Source organism: Tachypleus tridentatus, chromosome 7, assembly GCF_004210375.1.
Source record: "Tachypleus tridentatus isolate NWPU-2018 chromosome 7, ASM421037v1, whole genome shotgun sequence".
NCBI classification, from domain to species: domain Eukaryota; kingdom Metazoa; phylum Arthropoda; class Merostomata; order Xiphosura; family Limulidae; genus Tachypleus; species Tachypleus tridentatus.
In genome coordinates this window covers 35,741,414-35,764,715 of record NC_134831.1, presented here as the reverse complement: position 1 = coordinate 35,764,715, position 23,302 = coordinate 35,741,414, and the positions used below count along the sequence as shown (strand labels likewise).

At 31.3% G+C, this 23,302-nt stretch overlaps 1 protein-coding gene across 1 annotated transcript in view; it reads right to left on the bottom strand.

Annotated features, from left to right (window-relative positions):
* LOC143257652 (zinc finger protein 830-like) overlaps positions 1-23,302 on the bottom strand; it is a 32,150-nt gene that overhangs the window by 7,381 nt on the left and 1,467 nt on the right. Inside the window, exons 2-5 of the mRNA XM_076516696.1 lie at positions 22,778-22,809; positions 12,664-12,782; positions 8,798-8,982; positions 110-187 (exon numbers count right to left, since the gene is read on the bottom strand). Coding sequence (XP_076372811.1) covers positions 110-187; positions 8,798-8,982; positions 12,664-12,782; positions 22,778-22,809 — 414 coding nt within the window. The remainder of the gene's footprint in view (positions 1-109; positions 188-8,797; positions 8,983-12,663; positions 12,783-22,777; positions 22,810-23,302) is intronic.

Here is a 23,302-nt window from a genome sequence, read left to right as displayed (position 1 = left end):
CCTTTTAAATGCAACTATTTTAATTTAGTCCTCACTGCAGCACATCAAGAGTATGTGAAAATCTGAATCCTAGATATAACGACACATTAAAACTGTTATGAAGACTTACATTTGTTTCTGCAGCAATAGTCTTTTGAAACTTCTCCCATTCTTCTTCCATAGGATCCTTGTACTCTACTTTTCTTACCTAAAAAGGGATTACAATGCATACATATTAACAAGGAAACACAAAAGCAATGTATGTCTACAATTAATGTCAAATTAAATGTTCTGTACTATTCTTAACTTTGCTTAATGCAAACTGGAGTTTATTATGATACTTTCTGGAAATACAGGTCATGATTTTATTAATATTTAAAACAATTTAAGCATTTTTCACATGTATAAAAAATTGGAAATGTGCTTTTGATGTTTACAGGATTACACAACTTCTTTCAAATCATTGCAGCCTAAAACTTGTATACAGAAAGCTCAGCATCATAAAAACTTTATTTTACCATTTAATATAAAATAAATGTATGTTTTATTATTAAAATATAATATTAAATATTGTACATGTACATGCATCAAATCTATCAAACAGCTGTTACTCATGTTTTCACCATCTTTTATTTCTATCATCTTGTGAAATCATTTGTTACTATCTGCTTGTTTATAAAAGGCTATTTATTTCAATCAGTTTTTTGTTTGTTGAGCTTTGTGCATTGCTACTCAAGAGCTATCTGCACTAGCTGTCAATTTTTAAGTGACTGAATAGAAAGAAAGCAACTAGCCAGCATCACCCAGCTAATTCTTGAATACTCTTTATTAATAAATAACACATTATATTGTCCCTATAGCTGAAAGCTCAAACTTATTTGATTGTGGGTTTCAATCCATATATCAAGCTGCCACCTCTACTTACATATGTAGTAAAGTGTTTTGTAGTATATAAAGAGAAAGGTCAAGATATTTAAATTTTCTAAGAAACCCAGAAAACAGGAATTAAAATAGAAATGTGGATATTTAGAAGTATTTACTTGAATGCTGAATACATAGATTTCATATACGAGGGCTGTTCAAAAAATACGCGGACTGACGTCATAAAACAAAATGTACTTTATTTAGAAGTTACAGGTCTGGGACTCCTTCAATGTACTCTCCTCTCCAATGCACACACTTATCCCAACGGTGTTTCCACTTGTTGAAACAGTCCTGGTACGCTTCTTTTGTAATGTCCTCCAGCTCCTTCGCATTTGCCTTAATCTCGGGAATCATCTCAAATCTTCTTCCTTTCAAGGGTCTTTTGAGTTTGGGGAACAAGAAAAAATCGTAAGGAGCAAGGTCAGGTGAGTAGGGGAGGTGGGGAAGAACAGTGATCAAGTGTTTGGCCAAAAACTCACGAGTTCTGAGAGCTGAATTTCGCAGCAACGTGGTGCATCTTCAACTTTTCGGTCAAAATCTCGTAACAAGATCCAACTGATATCCCACACTCTTCAGCAAGCTCCCTGACAGTCAGACGTCGACTTGCCCGCACCAGGGTGTTGATTTTGTCGACGTGTGGGTCGTCAGTTGACGTGGAAGGACGTCCAGGACGCTCATCATCTTCAATGGACTGTCGACCATCCTTAAAACGTTCATGTTACTTGAAACATGCCGTACGCTTCATAGCAACATCACCGTAAGCCGTGTTAAGCATAGCAAAAGTTTTAGTTGCAGATTTTCCAAGTTTAACACAAAATTTCACAGCAAGTCGTTGCTCCTTCAGGTCATTCATTCTGAAATCCGCCAAACGAAAAAATCGCACTTCACTTAAAACCGCGAAGCTAATACACAAATGAAGATATCTGCAATCAGGAAATGGCGTCATAATCAGCTGCTCTGTGCGAACCTAGCGACACCAAGTGGATTCCCCTGGAACCACCTGGAGCCGCGCAATTCAAACAGTCCGCGTATTTTTTGAACAGCCCTCATAGAGTACAATATCTCTAGACAGATTCATAGTTTGAATTTACACATGAAGAAAGAAATATTCAGAGATAGATGGCCAGAATAAGTCAAAAGAGATGTTCATAGGTGGCTGATGTAAAACACATGGCATTTAAAATTGCTTTCTGGTTATAATGTCCTATAGTTAGCTCGTTGCAAAGGTATCAACAATAAGAGCTGTGCTGCATTTCATTTAGGCCATATAAAAAAAGACTGTTGGAAAGCTTGAGAATACATATAGTTAAGAAATGCAAGGAAACTCTTATCAATGTAATAACTTTAATCACTGAAAGTGGTAAAATAGTGCATTGGGTAACATCCTATCCAAACAAAGAAAGTTGTCGAATGAACACTAAATACAGGGTGTTCAGAAAGTCACTGTGCAGTTTTGTAATCATATTTTATTCAGTCTATTTCAAGCCAGCAACTGATAGTGGTGTTTAGAAACAAAATAAGAAGGATCCAGGCCTGTATTGATGCCAACAGGGGTCACTTTCAATATTGTTTATAATTGTCATTCATATTTACCTCCTGTATTCTATATTGAAACATGTCTGTTAATAAAAATATAAGTGCACAGTGACTTTCCAAACACCCTGTATAAAGTTTCACTTCCAAGGCAACATTAAGCTACAACAATAAGGATATTTACATAAGAATGATGATGAAGATTATTAAGATAGAAACAGATTCTTTTATGGTTGTTAAGAAAAGAGCTATCTGTTATTATATTGTTACATATATCTGTAAGGTATCTAATGGAAGCAGAATAGACATATTTGGTGATGAAAGAGCAACACAGTGTATATGTGCTTCAGCAGGTCCACATGCCAGTTAAACATACACCCTTGAAATTCAAACCAGAAACCATCTAAACTGAATCCTCAGATTCACTAATCACATGTTTATTCTCAACCCATGCATATCTACTGTAAATCCAATTAATTTTAAATAAATTATAACAATTTACAGTGTAGTTTGATTTTGAATTCAAAGTATTCAAAACCGAAACAAAATGACAATAATTTACTTGTAGATCCATTTGGGTACACTTACAATAAATTACTATGAATTCACTTTGACAAGATACAGTAGATTTTAATAGATTCTTGATTGTTGTTAATTAAACAAAATGTAAGAAACCAACTTCCACTCTAACAGTGACTGAATTATATGCTCTTAAAAATGATCAAACAATAAGAAAATTACCAAAATGACAAGGGGTTGTCATTTTGGAAGAAAGATAATTTTAATAAGATTGAGAATGTATTCGATTCCAGTGCTACGTTTAAAGCGCTGGCTTTACAATAATCCAACAATGAAAACAATATCCAACAATAACAACAAAGAAAAAAGATACAGATATCTCTTAAAGGTTAAAAACATGGAATCACTAAGAAAACTGTTTAAAAAATTGTATGCCCAATAAGTTTACATCCAGATATATTATTAATATATCCAATTCTCTAAGATTTGCAAAGTCATTTAGTCAGACACATTATCTCTAGAACTGCTACTTGTAATCAACTACTAGCTAAATAATTAGCTCAGTTCCTGAAGGAGTATATTAGTGATGTGTATACAGTAACAAACAACATCAAGTTTGAAAATGATCTCATATATATAGCTACACTTTGATAAAAATGTACCTTGTGCTAACAATGATATTGATTCAATATTCAGCAATGTACCATACAAAAAATTATCGAAACATACAACAACTTTGACTGTAGAGAGAAAGAAACTAGTTTTCCAAAACTGAAGAAGTGTAGCATGTTCATATAGTACCATAATGAAGTGCAATGTGAGACAGATGTTCCATCCCATCACATAGTAAGACCAGTTTGTTTTTTAATGTTAGACATCAATTCAGGTAGAATGATGCAAAACCTTACAGTATGTGATTTTATTGGAGACAGGATCCTGAGAGTTAACATTTTCCTACACTGAAAATGTATTTCCAATATGTTCTTACCTGTTCTCACAGAATAGCTCTCCCCAACTTGTATTGCCTTCTATATGCACAAATTTTAGCTCACCTCTAGACTTGATACTGTCAGGGTTTTATATATGCAAGTTGGCAGAGGATTCTTCTACAATAGGAGTCTGTGATTTGTTGATGATAAACTCAAACAATAAATGGACAGCACACAATACACTAGCTTTAAATAATATATTCAGAACAAGTTAAATTATGTACAAAAATTCTTTACACAGTGGATATCACAGTTGTATCTCAACCTATAAACAATACTGTTTTCTTGTCAAAAATCCACTTCAGTTGATTCAATTGCTTTGATGAAGTATTTTTCTCTACTTTGTTTCTTACTGTACAATCTGCAATAGATTCACTATATAACTCCCTGGACCACCAGAGATATACCTCAAACTTTAAATAATTGCCTCCTTTTAATCAAAGTCCATACAGACAGGGTTCAGTTACTTTAGAACACTCTTAGACAAATTATTCTCCTTATTTCTATAAAACTTAAACTCACTTTAAAATATTGCCTATTATGGCTAATTAACTTATATGCTAGCTAACTTCACTTTTTATAACTTTTTGATTTCATTTTACTTTTTCTCTACAACTTTACTTGACTTTTGCTTACTTGATCACCTATATTTATATGTTGTTCACTGAGGCCTGGAGCTTTCTGTAAAGTATGTGAACAGCACTGATTTGATAATGCTCAGTTAAAGTAATGAGAAAAATAGCAAAGGTTTCAGTAATGCTATATCAACAATATTAATAAAGCCTCTACAACAATATAATTGCAAACATTTGACTTTCACAAAGTTACACAATAAAACTTGTCATAACTATTGCCTTTAAAATGCTTAACTTTTAACTCTATTGTTAAGAAAACTAAACAGTCATTAAATATTACTTCACAGAACAGATTAATAATAACACCGACACCAAACAGTCTTGTATATTCAACAGTAAGCCCCTCTTCAATAAAAATACTTGCATTTTTTCACACTATATATAAAGACTGTTCTTACTACACACATTATGTCTTCTCATGTATTCTTCATAACTATTTACAGTTTCTTTGTTGGTATTCCTTCTTGCAGGACTTAACCTTGACAGGATCCTTGTCTTTGTCTTGGCCTTGCATTTTTTGAGATTTGTCTTTCATAATCTATCTGGCACAGTAGATCTTGTATTTTTTTTCTGCTTATCAGTCAGTTCTTCATTTAAGTTGACATCTTTCAATGTTCTTATACCTAGTGGGTCTTTATCTTTTATAATGAAGTAACTGTCTTCATATTCTGTTTCTATGACATCCACACCTGCCATGTCCACCTGTACCTCAATAACTGAACCAGTAAGGAATTCTTCCCTCTCAAAATACCTTTCCAGCAGACTGATAGAGTAAACCTTGGTTATCCATAAACTTTCATCTTATAGTGCATTATGTTAAGAACTTCTTGTTCTTCAAATGGTCCTTTCCATTGCAGGATGAGTTTCTTGTTGGCTGCAAGTAGCAGGAATGAGACCTTCAAATGTTGATCCTCGCCTTCTTGTTATAGATGTTTCTCACTATCTTTGTTAGGTTTGGTTTTCCCAGCAAAACTGCTTTGTTAGGTCTTTTCAGTCCTCTGTCATGCAAGTCTCCTTCCTCTTTGTTTTGTGCTCAAATTTCTCTCAGGCAATGTCCTGAAGTTAATACAGATAAGTCTTTCTTCTGCTCCTATGAACCTACATTTGGAATTTCACTTTTTGAGACTTTAAGAGGCTTGATGTCTTGCTTACTTTTTTCTCTTGAGCTCTCGTGGTGACTGCAGAAGAAAACATCAGTCTTCTTTCTTTCTAGTTCCTTCAAATGTCTACTACCTGGTATGTTTCCAATTGCCAAGTTATATATTAGTCCCTTCATATGCATGGCTTCAATGTCTCTGACATAATATGGTGTATCCACCTTTATTTTTGCCACGGGAAACTTTCTTACCATTCCATTAATTATCACACACAAGCATACCTTGCCTGTCATCTGATCATGAAATACTGGACTGGTTCTCACTGTTGCACTACTACACTCAGTGTCACATAGAACTTTCACTTTCTTGTCTCCAACATAGCCTTCGCATAATGACACTTCTCAATATTTGTAACATGCTTCAGTCACTACTTGCACTCCTGATCCACTGGCTAACTTCAGCCAACAATTAGTTGTACACTTATCAATCATGAAAATGGAACTTCCTTTTTGCAAAAACTCTGATGTATTTTCTCAATTCCGTTTCTACTCGGATCAGCATTCATGATGACAGTCTTTCTTTTCTTGAGTCTTACCAGAACTAAGTTTTTGGGTAGCTCCAGCTGCTTTATGTTGAGATTTCTGCTATTGCTCACTGGTATAGACCTGCACTCCTTTGAAATGTACTAATTTCATAAAATATATATGATCTTTTCTCTTCTATGTTTGTTAACCTCCTGTCATCTTTAGCAGACTTCTGTTAGTCAATTACTACTGGTTTTGACTTTAACTAGACATTGTTGGACTTGCCTATTATACGTCCTCCATGAACTTCTATATACTGTCCAGCCTCCGCTAGTACAGAGGTAAGTCTCCGGATTTATAATGTTAAAATCAGTGTTTCGATTCCCCTCAGTGGGCTCAGCGGAAAGCCTGATGTGCCTTTGCTATAAGAAAAACACGCACACATACTGTCCTACCAGGTTGATCATTTCTTCTACATCTTTTTATGCTTTCCCCTTTAAGAAAAGTGACATGTCAGTTGAGCATGTGATCATAGACTGTTTACATATTAGCAAACCTGCCAGTCTTTTGAAATTATTTTCACACTTGGCCGTGTCAGTCCACCTTGTGAAGTATTACTATAAACATGCCACAAACTGAAGATATGCAGATAACTTGAATCAATTCCACACTTCAAAGAGCCAGGAAAATACCCAAGAAAGAAGCCATGCACAATTCAAGCAGTGAAGAAGAGGGTAAATGAATTCTAGATAAAACAGTATCCCAAACAGGAAAAACACAATGGTGCTGCCATATTTGTAAAAAAATGGCAAAGAGGAAAGACACACCAGAGGAGCAAAATGAGACTGCCATGATCAACAGAAGACCTTTCATGAGACAGAGCCTTATTCAAAGAGTGAAGGAAGATAATGCACAGATAATATTGGATATAAGAAGTATGCAGAAAAATATTAGCATCCAAACCCCACACAGAAAGAAGAATTTCAAAAGCTATGGATATAATTATGGCTAGTTGGAATTATTAAAGCATAATCATGATAGGCCAACATAAGTGGGGAAAAAGCACATCAATCCCCCTAAGTGCTCCCCAACCTTACAAGAAAGAATCCCAATTTCCAGGTAAGGAGGAAAAAAAGCCCAAAAATTAATCTCCTATAATGACAAGGTAAAACCTCAAAATAAATCAATGATAAAACACAATATATCTAATTAAAGAAGTCTACAAAGAAAGAAAGATGGATTGGTTAGGATCCTGACATAACATGCAACAGATAAAGGAGGGAAAAAAAGGCTGCTCAAAGTCATCCATCTCTACAGACATACCTAGGTGCTGGTATGACACGACACTCATCAAGTTCTTCAGAATGCTGCCCTATATTATACAATTCCTTGTAGATCATAGGTTTATAACTGTAATATTGACCTTGTAAAACGTGGTTGGCAAATTTGCTTTAACAGAAACAGCAGTGGTAGTTGTCACTACCTGAATCTGTATGGAGCATAATTCATAATGCTGAAAACTTGAGCAAAAATATAAAAGGAAGAGTAGATAATTAAACAAACAGTGGCTCTCCACAAAAAAAAAAAGGAAAAAATGATAATAAATGAAGTAGAAAAATATACTAAAATAAAAACGAATGGATATAATAACTAAATTGCAAGCAAAAACAAACATGTTTGTATAGTAAGACTGTCAATCAAGAAGCAATTAGCAACTGTATAATTACAGAGGGTGGTATTTAAAAAAGGAGTAGTGTCACACTCTTGTTGGTAAAGAGTTGCTGCATGATCACTTAAATGTCGATATGCAGAAAAATGTTGGAGTTAAAAGGCTAATAGTGAGCAAACAGTTAGCTCTGATAAAGAGCAGTAGTAGCTGAAAAAGCTTTTTGTGAGTGGAAGTAAGATATCGCATAGAAAAATAATGTATTTATCTAATGAATGACTTTTTGCTGTGAGAGTGAGTATGAATAATTTGATTGATCTGTATAAATTCTGGGCCAATTTAAGCCTATAGACTTAGTAATCTGACATCACAAACACCTAACTTTAAACAGCACTGCTTCAACATATCACACAACTTACTAAAATCTACATTTAAATGTGTTATCTTAATATTTACTTTTAAAAGTAAAAAATGAACTCATATATAACATTAAAGTTTGAATTATAATCTATAATTTCATTCCAAACATAAACATAAATTTATAAAATAGTAGTTCAATAAAATTTTGAATGCAAGTCAACAAATGCAATGATATGGCCTTTGAAACCTGACCCATTAAGAAAGGGTTAATTTGCATTTATGTCCTCTACCAAAGGTAGCAGGAGGTGATTATTCAAAATGTAATGAAGAAAGATCATTTTCAGACTTTTATTACAACTGGGTATAAACCAATCATAAAAGGTGAAACATATATGGCCAATTCACTTGGTATTAAAAAATAAATTTTCTGTGTTTGAAAAAATCCACTTAAAGCACATATGCAAAATGCTGTTTTGTGGATCACCGAGATCAATACTTGTATGTCAATTTATATTTAGGATTAATATTAAATGTTATATCAATCTACATTACTTATAAAAATGAATTTTACCTTGGCATCCATAATTGGGTCATCAAAAAATCCTTCTGGTAATGCTTCTGCTAAGGTGAATTTTGGCTCAGAACGTGATATTTTTGGAGAGTCTTTCTTTTCTTCACTACTTAAAGTGCCCAATAAATCTTTGGATTCTTTCATACTCACTGTATTTTTTAAGTCTGCTTTCTGATCAAAGAAGCCTGAAAAAAATTATTAGTCTAAAGAAAAACATATACACTTATCTTACTGGAATACAGAATAGCTAGATAAAGTTTTAAAATAAGAGTGCTTAAATTGAATACGAGCTCCAGCTTTAAAAAAATTTAAGCCAAGCTTGAGTTTTCTTAAGTCCATAATAAGGAAAACAGTAAATAATATATATATAATTATCTATTGTTTATGGTACAAAAAATCAAAGGAATACACTCTGTATGATGCATATATACATACATATATGTATGGTGGGACCTTACAAGAAAAACAGTGTTTGCTGTTTTATAACCTTTGGTTCCTACCAGTTATTTTCTGATGAGTGTGTCATGATGGCACTACCACACTATGAACATAAAAGATAAATATTTGCATGTTTTTAGTAAATGTTCCTACTTTTTAATGTATTGAGGGAAAAACACATTAAGTAAAGTAAAGATTCCATTAAATGCCATAAATATGATTTTAAAATTGTTTTGAGGAACATTTTATAGAGGGTGATTAGGAATACCTGTTCTGGGAAAACAAAATTTCAACACAGACACAGTAAAAACCACAAGTTTTATTTGGGAAGATTTCTAAAATTGATTACAATCAAGAGGGTAAAGTAAGTAAATGAAGAGGTCTTCTGACAACACTTGAAGAACCACAGGATTGGAAGTGAACTCACATAACAGGTGAATACATCTGGACAAGTATGTATCTACCCTACCAGAACCAACTGGGTAGTCATGAGTACTACTGGCAGAATGTGTATCAGCAGTGAGAAACACAATGACTCATTGTTGAAATCCCAGAAAGAGAAACAGATGAAGGCTGTAAAGGTGTTGGATGCAACATAGCTGTGGGAGCAGGTGCAGGTGAAGGCTGAGACAATCTGGAAACCCAAGAAAAAAATGGAGGAATATTATCACTCGGACTTCACCCGTGACTCCAGAAACTCAAAGACATCTGCTAAATGAGATCTGCATAAAAATGGTGCCAATCGAAAGTAGTGCAGGTAGGTACTGATTTAGGCACACTTGAGACAAAGATGTGTTCCTACCTGGGAGACACCAGCAACAGAAGAGCTATGTTTGGATGGAAAGGACTGAAAAGGATAAATATGCTATTGTGAAAAACATGAGTGTGTCAGTCTCTATAGAAAACCCCACTGGGAGTTTTTTGGATAGCTTCGGCTAGGATTGTGGACAGGTACTTGAGGATAGAAGTTAGAGTCAGCCCCTAGAAAACTGAACCTGAAAAAACCTAGCTGGAAAATCAAGGTATTCTATGAAAAGAACTGGTTGTGTACAAAGGAGTGTGTTGCATGTACAAGATAGGAGATACACAAAATGTAGTATACCCATGAAATGATGTCCAAAAAGACTGACAGAGGTCTTGCAGCATTCACAAGTGACATACCAGATTGCACAGCATAGGATGAGAAGGAAAAGGGCTCTCCAAATCCCTGTTATCAAGACCAAGTTCTTCTGGAAACTGAAGAACTTGTCTATGTTTAAGCAAAGCTGGTTGTCTTGTGTAGTATTCAAGCTCTCATCAAACTAAGGGAAAACCCTCCTCAGGTCAAAGTGTAAAACATGAAGCCTGAGAAGTGACATTCAAAGTAGTAGTAGTCATAACATGAAGTGCTGAATTCATGGTTCAATGGAGGTCAATTTACCAAATTAAAGAATGAATAGAAAACAACACACTTAAGTTAATTACAACTCAAATTGTAATTGAAATGCTCAATGTGTAATTGTCTAAAATGAATATGCTGCTACAATCAGGTTTCAACAACAAAAACATAATTTATTCACAATAACAACAATGAGAAATAAATTCAACAAAGTTAAAATAAATAAATGCCTGGCCAGAAACTTCATGCCAATATTAATAAACAATTTATCATATATATTTTAATAAATGAGTATCAATGAAAAAAAGAAAAAAAGAGCCAAAAAAGAAAAATCTAATTCTAAAAACAATACAGCAATTACAATATTCAAACAATTTTCAATACTGAGAGCAAACACCAATAACTATACTGTTCAATAACTATGTTGTGGCTCTTTCTCCATTTCATTGAAGTATCTGACAGGATATTAATTCACAGAGTAGATCATGAAAGTATGCCCTCTTTTGCTACATCAACAGTGTCTGTACATCACTACTAGGGAAGCTGGTGTCAATTTCATCACACATACACAGACACACATATATTTAATCAAAATACAAATGATTAATAAAAGGAGAGTTAGCAGTTTAATGCAACTAAAAATTGATAGATGAACTAAATAACAAAAGGAAATAATAAGTGAACAAATGGAACCATAACCATAAAAAAACATTAAAATTTGTTATCTTGCAAACTATTTCAAATTACTACTTTGAGAAACAATGCAAATAAGAAATTGAGTGGCTGCTAATGTGAAAAAAATCACAAGTGAAATTCAACAACATATGAACACAACAGTACCTAAATGACAATTGGAAGTTAGACTAAATTGTATACAGAGGGAAACCTTAATCAGGAGAGTGTCTCACATTGTAATTGGTAGATGGTTGTCATGTGCTTATTTGCATAGAAAAGTGAAGCAGATCCAAGCTGATTGTGGGGTAGGTGGGAGTTTGAAGTGTAGTGTCAAGCAAATTTTAAAGGACAGCTCTAAATAAGAGAAAATATTATGTGAGAGGACATAAATATATCAGTTTCAAAAAATTTGAAAATTTTGAAGAATAATCATGAAAATCTAGGCTTGAATAAAAAGCAACCATACTATGATACCTGGGAGAAAAGTATGAGAGCCACATTATAATTCATTTTTCAATTGAATATTTTACAATACAAAAGCTAGACTCTTGAATCAAGTACTTCATTAAAAGATTTGTGGTAACAAGTATGCATGTTCAAATAAAAATTAACTGAATGATGTAAACAACTTATCATATAACCACATTAATATCATTTAGGTGAATACTGTATTTATAATTACTTCAGTTACCTCACATTTGCTCTTTACTACACTATATCAATATCCACAATCAGAACTGTATCCCAAATTTTTAGAGAACAATATTTTCTCCAACTACAATGTACATTCAATATAATTTGTTAGCACCATTAATTTACAATATTTTTATTTCAACATATATCCACTGTAAATTGTACATTTTCACTGTGTGCATTTCTGCTAAGTTACATTTAAGAAAAAAAACAAACAAACTAAAAACAAAATATGATTAAATTACAAATTGTTTTACTGCTGACTGGTAACTTTTTAATATTTCTTAATAACCAGAAAAGAAAATCCTATCCAATCATCATCAAATACATGACGTGTTTAAATCAGGTTTAGTTGTTAGCCAACAGTGATACTTTAGGTTTTACCTTTATCAATAAGTTTTCACTTGCTACAAATAAAAATAATAAATCATGTAAATTGTTAAAGATTAATTTATTTTACAGTTAGTGAGGTAAAGAGAAACTTTTACAAGATTAATCTCACTTAACAGAAATTGAATTATATTTTATTTTATTGCTTACAATTTTGAAATAAATACCAAAATCTAAGGAAATATTATAACTAAGGAGAGTTAATGTCAACATTTATAGCTAAACATATCAATTACAAGTGATTATTAACTCAAAACTGCACTTCTGCAAATATTTTTTATGTTTTGCTTACCAGGAGGTAAAGGTGGGTTTTCAGTTGTTTGTGTTTTATTGGTGTAAGTAGAAACCTCTGTCGTTAAATCTCCCTCATTATCAGACCATACACATTCACTTGGAAAACTGCTGGTCTGACTAGAGTAAAAAAAAAGAGAAAAAAGAAGTAAATGTATCAAATTTTAAATAAACAGAAATTCCTACTTATGTTTCATGAGAGAGAAGTAAGTTTATTTTACTAGTAACATATGCATAGCTTAATTAATTATTTACATACAATACATACTTCTTTTTTAACACCATATTGCACTGTTTATTTTACAATGACATATTGCCCTTTTCCTGAACTTACTGGATAGTAATTAAACTACAACAATATTTAACATTTTGGCACAATATTTACTGACAACTCTTGCATTATGTGCTTATTACATTTCCAACTGCATTTATATAATTTGAAAATAACTATGCAAAAGAAAAAAGTAAAATAAAACCAATAATTGAAGTAAATGAAACTAATTTTAACTCAACAGAAAAAATAAGACAGTGCATAATGGGCATATACATACAGTACAATAAAGATTTTATTCAAAAACACAGAACTTTACAACAGGTCTTTGCTTTTCACAAGCAGAAACTATTTTCTTCTGGAAAATGCCATAACTGCTCTTAAAATCTAATCTGAGGCCGAGTAGTCACATAACTTCAACACAAGAATCAAGAAATATTTCTGCTCCATGTGACAGTGTTTTGCACAATGCAACCACATCTTCACCAACACATGTCATAAGAAGCACACTTAGGACTAAATATGCAGATCACCTAGACTAGATGTATCAGGTTCATAGGACTGTAATAAAAGTATTCCAAAGTGTACAGAGAAAATAAAAAACATATCTAAGGAACACATAAAAACTTTTCAAAATTATAGTCCTAAACACAATAGTTCCTCACAATACACAAGATTTATGAAAATTAAGCACTCTACCTATTGTTTTAGACACAATATAAGAACAAACCTTTCACGAATAAACAGGAGGTATAAAATATTCAATAAGAAGAAGGAATCTTGGGATCCTTCCCATGCTTAGATAAAAGTAGGGCAATTGCCTTACACAAAGCATCAGGAAAAACTTTCTTCCACCATATCTGGTTAAAAACAAACAGAAAAAATGCAAGATAGGCAAGAAAAAAAATGGACCAGCATCTCATAGTGAACATCATCTGGTCAAACCAATAAAAATAACTTTAAATTATACAAGTATAAAGGGGTAAATATAATCATACAGATGATAAACTCAAAATGAAAGTGTTAATCTCTCTCAGACTTGATGGACAAGAGGGCAGGGAAAGAAACAGAAGTGTTGGAAAGATAAAAAAAAAAGCTCTCCCTGAGAGTATTGGTGATGCTCTCTACATCAGTAACTTCCTAGTTACTGGGGAGTAAAATGGAAAGGAGACAGGAAGAACACCTTTCACTAACCTTACTGATATTGTCCCAAACAACCTCAAAACTATTGATAGAAGAGATGCTGGTAGTGAACTTAATTCAAGATACCTTCTGGTTTTGACTTCTGACCATCTTGGCACAGGCACAAACCTCATGTGAAGCAATGCATTTATAAAGAGTGGAATACCTGTAAAAAATATCACAGGCCTGTTCTGAGCCTTTCATGCTTGCTGACAGGCAGGAATCCACCATGAATAACAATACTGTGCTAAACATGTCATCCTTTTGGGGTAAGAATGATGAGCTACTTTAGTTATACAATCAGTTAATACCTCTACCTAGTTGTCAACAGAGGGAAGACAAACAACAGTAGGAACAAATTCTGAGAGAGCGGTGAAAGAGACCCAGTTAGCAAGCTCCAACTAATTGTGGCGCATGAGTCAAGTGGCAACAACTGCAGCCAACCTCATACAAAATGATGGGAAAATGACCACTGCCCCATCAGTCATTATTAAACATTCAAAAATAATAAGAAAAAAGTGAGGTGTAACAATTAGATAGATTAATAGCAGTAAAAGAAAGGCTGGGTGCATGCAAACAGGTAAAGGAACCACTACTGAAAGAGTAAGGTTGTGAACTGAGAATATGTGTTCTAAAGAATGATCCCTACCATCAATATCAGCACCATCCCAGAGGAAATTGTGTCCACTAAAATCCCCCAAGATGAAGAAGAGAGATGACAGCTGTTGAATTAGATCATCAAGGTCTGTAAGGAATAACACATGGGATAAAAAACAGTGATCAAAGCCTTAACATCATCCAAAATAGAATGAAAAACCTTGACAGTTCCAGTGCATCAAATTTGCCATTTTTATTTATGTGGTGGAGAACTGGACAAGAATCTTTGTTTGTGATTACAATATTTTTTCTTTTGCATAAAGAGATCTATCAACCTCCATGGAACCTTTCCCAGAATGAAAGGACAGATCTATGTTCAAAGAAGGAGACTTCAGTGAATGAGAGCATGATTAAATAATAGTTCTCCACCTCAGAATCAGAGAAAATGGACCAAAACAGTCACTTGATGCACCAGTGAGGACAGAGACAGGAGTAAATATGAACTTGTTAACCTCCAACTATGGAGGACAAAAGGAGTCAGCTGTAGGCATAGAAAGATTTGTCTGGACTTCTACTGTAACACTTGAGTGTAGTCTAGCAGTATATGTTGAAGATGGAGCAGGGAAGAAAAACTTTTAAGCCTCTGGATAATAAATGTTGTTTACAGTTTAAAAGCATTGCACTTCTTTTTTTCCTTCACCCATTTAGTAGAAGATCAAAAATAAGTGGGGTGGGAACCATCACAATTAACACAGTGAGGGTCTAGTTGAAACTTAAAGGTGTCATGGTCTTTGCCATCACAACAAATACACTTCAAAGAGCCACAACAATATGCCTTCAAATTTCTAAACTGCTGACAATAATGTGGTAAAGTGCCAATGACATAAAGTGACTCATTAATGATATCTCTTAACCACCAGGAACTTCTCCTTCCTTTCACAGAATGTCATATACAGCAAACCTGTGGGTGGATGCTTGGATTCCACAGGAGGTATGATGAGAATACAAAACCTTCACTGGGAAGTTCCCTCAATACATACAGGATTCATCTCAAAAGGCAGGAATTACAAAAAAGATTAATGTATAGAAAAAGTAGGATACCTATAAATAGGTATTAAAGGCCTGTTTCTGAGTCTTTCATGCTTGCTGACAGACAGGAATTCAACAGCCATGTGAAATAAAACAAGATAAAAAGGAATAACTGTGTTAAAAACATCAAATCCAAACCTCTGACTAATTACAATTTGTTGTAAACAAAAACAAGCTCAAAAGAGAAAAAAATGTTACAGATGGTATATCTAATAATAAAACTGAGCAAAATAAAGAAGTGGTAAGTGTTGATTTTTAGTACTTTGTCAGACTGAGGCATTTAAACCATAACATGAAAGTTCTTATACTGTATATACATATATATAATTTGTTATAAACAAAAAACAAACCCAAACAGAAATAAAAAATGCTGCACTAATCAAGGCTATGGAGGTGACTGTGAAAGTAGGACCCATCTTGCAGTAGGAATACTGTTTATCAGTCTTAACCTCCATTCACCAGTCTCACATGAATAATAAAATAATCAAAGGAATAGAAATAGAAATTAGAAGAGTGAGATGTGGGTGATCAAACCCACAACATCCTACATCTATATCACCCTTTACTGCCTGCAGACAATTGTGAGAAAGTGACTGCTCTCCAAAGTAAAGAAAAAAATAATAATAATAAGGTACCACCACTTGAGAGGAATGTAAGTTATATAAACTTATCTCCTGAAGTTGACATTGATTGTGGTAGGCAGTAATTAGTAGCCCAGTAGACAAAATATACTAGTATGAAGGGTCCCAACCAGTTATCTAAACTAGTATAGCTCCCAGCCACCACTCATTAAGTCTACTGTAGCTACTAATTTTAGACTAAACAAGCCTTTATATGGAATAAAATGTTCATCAGCATAAAGTAGTGCAAATTTGTTTCAGAAAATTTCAGTAAAAGTTCCTTAGTTTTTACTTCTTTATATTTTTAATACATTATTATATTTATCACAGAATATTTTAATAATTTCATTTTGGAGTTTATTAATTAAATCTGTTAAATATTACTTTTTGTACCAGTATTTTAGTATTAATAATAAAATATTTTAATTTATTACCACAAAGCTGAATAACTGTGAAGTTATAATGCTTATAACAGAAGCATATGGTATATTATTTTAAAAGAGGGTAAACCATGTACTAAAAAGCAAAATATTTTCTTTTATCGAAAATATTTACATTGATATCATTATCAATTATTTTAACTTATGAACCAAAACAATGTGCTTCTATATTAGGCATTAAAGTATTTTCAATTTCTAAATCTATAAGATAAATAGTATTAATAATAATACTTATTTTGGGATTATTTATACTAATTAAATCATCTATATATATCTAAAATATCTCGATTGTGTTGTTTTCAAAAAATTATCTTCATAAAGAAAAGATATAAATTTCCAACACAAACAGAATATTCAGTGCCCATTGTAACTCCTATCACTTGTTTAAAAAGTTGGTTAGTGAAAAATATATAATTATTATAAATGCAGAAACTTAATATATCTTTCATGTTTTTGGAGCTGAATTTCCTTTTTACCAGTACTATGAAAAGATAACAGAACTGTTCCATTAATAAATTTATAACAAATATTAAATCTTTCATTATGAGATTGTGGTGCACATCATATAAAATCAAACATTTGAATATTCTTTACTTGTTCAAAATTTCTTAGATATTCTAAAATTATTTTTAGAAATTATTAATTACTGTATTTTTAGATTGGTTAATAAGTGTAAATGTTTGTGTACTACTGATTTCTTTTATCATAATTAATGCATAAATTTTTTTAGAAATGACACCAAAATTACAACGAGCTTTATCAATGGGAACATATTTTCCTCGTAATTCTTGAATCTTATATTTTCAACTGATGAAATGATAAATCTATATGGTATTTCTTTAATTTTATATGAAATAATTTAAATTTTATTTTTTTAAGTACATAAAACTTTCATTACAAAAAACTATCTAGGTGGATAAGATGTAATATAGTTAAGTTTCAAAATATATTAACCAATATTGTTTTTAATAGATTTTAGAATAAGTTGATTATTACATTTTGTAACTATTCTGTATTTAGGTCCTTTTATAAGTATTTCACATAATTTATCTTTTATAATTTCCATGTTACCAGTAACAATGGGTTTATGAAAAGTATCAATAAAGAAGCTATTTTCACAGTCGCATGGTAAATTATCAACTTCATCTACATTTAGATTATTAGTTTAAAAGCTTTTATAATTATATAGCAGCAGATGAATTAGAACTTCATATTTATAACTAATGATAGGCTTCAAGTTTTTACAAGGAAAATTATTTTGATGAATAATTTTAGAAATATGCAACTGAATACTTTGTTTAAAATTAATTAACAAATATGAAGGTTTAATTCACAGTTTCTCTTTTTCAAAACTTAATAAAATTGACTTTTAATCAATACTTATAACATCTACTTTAAGAAGATTAGGTTGATAAATATTGTTGTAAAATAATTTATTTACACTAATACTAGAATAAATAATAAATTAGTACAACATTTTGAAAAAATCAACCAATTTATTTTTATTTTACCTCTTATTTTCTTACTTGTATGAAGAGAGTTATTTATAAAGAAAAATTAGCAACACAGAAACCATTACTCAAATTCAAAGCAATAGTTATTAAAAAACATGGTTTTATCTGTAAGGATATAATGTTCATGATAAAATATAGAAGTTCTCCTGTTGAAATTCACTGGTATCTTCTTTAACAATTTCTAATATAGTTATCTTAATAGGGTTAAAAGGGTGAATTCTAAAATGCTTTAATTCTATGAAATTCATTAAATTGTTTTTAACCTGAGATTTATACAAATTTATTCACACATGTAAAGAATTTGAAGGTTGACCCACCTATTTCATATTACATTCAGTGCAAGTTAATAAATGAATTACATTTTTATTTTACAAAATCAATTTGTATAAGTAACAGAATGAAAAGTGCTTAAAACAGGACATATGAGAGATCTTTTACTATTACATTTTATAACATTAGCAGTAATATAATTACTGTAATCAGCTTGCTTGACTAAATTATAATTTATACAATATATCTATTAGCTGAGGTAATGATAGTTAACTGCATAAAGATTGAACAATGTAATGAAAAAGTGAAATACAGTAATAAATCACATCCAGGTAAATTAAAACAAAACCAAGGACTGCATTAAAAACCAAAAATCCAGATCTCTGACTAATTATAATTTGTTGTAAACAAAAAACAAAAATAAGTCCAAGAGAATTACTCGTATATATATATATATGTCTGTGTGTGTGTGTATACACACGTATGTACAAATAAAAATAGGGAAAATTATAACAATAACAAAGGCAAGGCCTATAGTAGTCACAATGCTATTAATCACCTGATAAAACTCAATCTGGTTGAAATAGTTATTCATAAAACTTTCAGACATTTATAAAGTAAGAAACAAATCCTTCTTAAATTACTTCAAGCTCATATTACCAGTTAATTTTTTTACTTAAATCCTTAATTCTTTTTTAATTTTTAATATATACTCTGATTGCCTTTTGGTATGATGAATTTCAAAACTGGAGCTAATTAAAATTTTACAGATCTTGTAACAATATGAAAGATATGCAAAACTCGCACACATTTATATGGACAATAGTCATTAGAATTTTCTAACAAAACCAACTTTCCTAAAAATGCTTTAAAGTAAATATTTAGCTACCTGTGTATGGTATTAACTAATTCAGATTAGAAGCCAGTCTTACTTAGAAAATTCTATCCTCAGTGTCAATGTGAAGAAATTTTAATAATTTAAAAGTTTGCTTTGAAAATGTAATTTGTATGCTCTGTTTTAATTAATTCACTAACATAGCATGTATATTATTTAATACTAATCATTATGTAAATGATTAGGGTTGGGATAAGTAGTGCAGTTTTGGAGAGTTAATATAATTCTACCTCCTAATGCCTAATTCTATTCCGATATTTTTGGATAAAGTAATAAGTGTGTCATACATATTGAAAATGTCCCACAGGCAGGACATACCACTTCCTATTGTGCATTATACTAGTTACTTGGTCACTATTTCTGACTATCTAATAAGGATGTACACTTCCAAATAAGTGAGCAGTCATTGGAAATGCTTTATACATCCAATCTCTTACTGCAACTGTAATTTGGATTTTTTTTCTGTTGCTAATGAACTACCTGTGGCATACAGTGGCAATACAATGGTTTATTTAAATTATATTACTACTATTAGAGCTCCAGCTATTTAACACTTAGAAAATGCTATTATGTTATTAAAATAGTAAAGTGTATCAGTGAGTTTTGATACAATACCTATAGACTATAACATTATGCATGTACAAGTAAAATCATAACTGTGTAATATTGTGAGATAATACATTGATTAAAATGCTATTTGAAAATCCAACTCATCATAAAATTAATATCCTATTGGATCAGATATGTCCCATCAATACACATCATAACAATTAACTAATTATTAGACATGATTGCCTACTATTCCATGAACGAACCAGACTTTTTATACCTTGTTTGTTTTACTTGTTCTGATCTTAAGGACAAATGTTCATCTTCTGATTTATCTTTGACTTCTTAATTGACTAAAAAACTGACTAAATCAAACGATAAGCATCAGTTGTTTAAACTAAGAGTGTGAGCAACTTAGCAACTGTTCTATTTTAAAACGTTTTATGTTAACTGACATGTTTTACTTAATAATGAAATACACTATTTATAGTTAACCCTATTCAGACTAGAAAGCAGGCACATCTGTGTATCAAATTTCAAAACAAAAGCAATTTTTTCAACAATTTTTAACTTAAAAGGTACCTTCAACTAGCATTTTGTTATTTTGTATCATTTATTTAACATAATTTGCAAAGAAAAAAGTTTTAAATAAAATTCCTCGGGTGTCTTGTCTGAAAACAGAATACCTATCAACTTTTTCTGCTAATCTCGAAGTATAATTACTTGTATTTGCTAAGAATCTAAGATCTGTTGAGAATATAACTATCCATAGTTTATTTTTCATGTGATATTCCTTCTCTTTCACTGGTCTTATAAATATAAGATCTCACGGCACATAGTTAAAGCAATTACTAAAGAAAATTAGTTTTGAAAATAGCTATATGGAAAATTCAAATACCAATAGATACAACAAATTTCAAACTATTTATGTTAATGTAGTATTAACAAAGTGGTGTAAGAAGTAACTTATAATTTCCTTGAGAAGTGATTGGAGGTAGCAACTGCAAAAAGGAACAATCGAATCTAATTATGAAGAAATTTAGAAACTTTAGGAACAAACCATCTGAGAACTTTTTATAGTTTATTTAGACATTCTTTTTGTTTCTGTAAAATGTTTCTGTCTCTAAACTGTCTTTGTTTGAAACTACTAATACTTCCTTATTTAATAAGATATAATTCTAACCAGATTAAAGAAGAATGGTAATTGATGATAAAATATCCCATTGCTTTGAATCTTGTTCACTGAATATTATTGTTAAGTTTATTACATTCAAATAATCCAGATAAATAAAATAATTTGTAATTCATTGGAAAATGCTTTCCTTATAAAAAAAGCCACATCTGGCTATCTGCTGAGTCCACTGAGGGGAATCAAACCCCTGATTTTAGTGTTGTAAATTCATAGACTTACCACTGTACCAGCAGGGGACTCACTGGAAAGAAACAATATTAATTGTATAAAATGATTTTACTTAAGAATATTATTAGCAAAAATACTGTCTCCTGATCTGACCAAATGGCATTTTGAAAGGAAAGGCCCAAGGTCATTAACAAATCTTTCTTTATTTCTGAAATGTTTATTTGCTACAGGCAGAGGCAGTGATTATTGCATTCAGCAAAATAAATAACCTAATGAAATGTTAATGAGATTTAATTCAGATGGAACTGAATAAGTATAATTTGGAACTTTCTAATTAATATTTAAAAAAATTATAAGTTTTTTTTTTTTTTTCAAAAATAGTCTTAGAGCACAATTTTGAAAATTTCAGGCTAAGAAAACTGACAGTGGAACTAAATCAAATGTTACTAATTTCTTTAACTGAAACTAGATATTATTTAGTAAGTTTGTTGTATGTTTTATAAAATTTGGTTACATATTTCTGCTGTGAGAAGAAACAAGTCAGAAAGTGTAAGTGACACCCCCTGTGGTGTGGAAAGGGTTAATTTCTCACTTTATAATGAGCTGTTTATTTTACCTACTGTGTTTATAACATGCTTGAAATGTTACCATTTTCTTCTGTTTCATGATTTTTAAAACCATACAACTGACATTTTCTTTAGTCTTAAGACTGTTTATTTGTGTTAAATATATTAGCTGAAATTAATTTAAAATGTACATTATTATACTCTGACATTTCTAAAATAGAATAATGTTGTTTTTTAATTTAAAGTATACATAACAGACACTCTTTTTAATAAGATCACAAAGAAGATATGCAAACAAAAATAAAATTATTGCAAAAACATTACCAAGGGTTTAACAAAAGCTTTAAAACATGTGGAAGACACCAAAAAGAAAAAGAAGTTTGAAAATCATTTTTATTTTTATATGTAACTTTGTGCATAAAATTTATCTTCCTAATAACAAGAAATTTTGTTCTGTGGCATAAACAAATTTCACTCTTTTACCATACTCCAACTGATTCACATGAATTGGCTCTTCAACATTTTCAAATTTCATAACTGTATAACAATTGTACCCTTTGACTGAAACGGAAAATGAAAATATGGTTAAAATGAACAATCCCTATATCACTTTCACAATAAAATGAACACAAAATTTCTTTGTTGTATCAACAAACTATTTTCATTACAATTTAAATGTGAAATTTGTTGTATTTTACAATATTTTCTTGTAGCTCTAGATACACACACACACACACACATATATATATATACATACCTTACTTTTGTTGCAACAGGCCCCGAATCATCATCATCTAACAGAAAATGAAGAAAAATATAAGCACTTCAAAATATGTAAGTGAGGAAAACAAGTATGGGACAAAATTTATTATAGTTTCCTACAGTTAGTTTTGAAAAAAAAAATCATTTGTTACTATTGGCATGTAATGCACAATCACCAAAAAATTTAGCTCAATAACCAATTAAAATGATAACATTTAATCATTCATGCCAAAAAAAAATTCACAATTGGATTCTGGTGAAAACATCTATAAATCACAAACTGTAAATTGCTGCAAATACACAACAAAACTTGTGCTTTTAGACACAATATGCTGCATAAGTATTGAAAAAATAAATATTGCATAAAATTTTCAATGGAACTAGAAATAATAAATAGATGACAAATATTTTATTCTTAAAACCACAATGACATACATTTAATAACTCAATGATTTAAGAACTTGGATCACTTAATCACTTAGTGATCTAAATCCTTTAGTTACTCATCAACTCAACCAGTATATT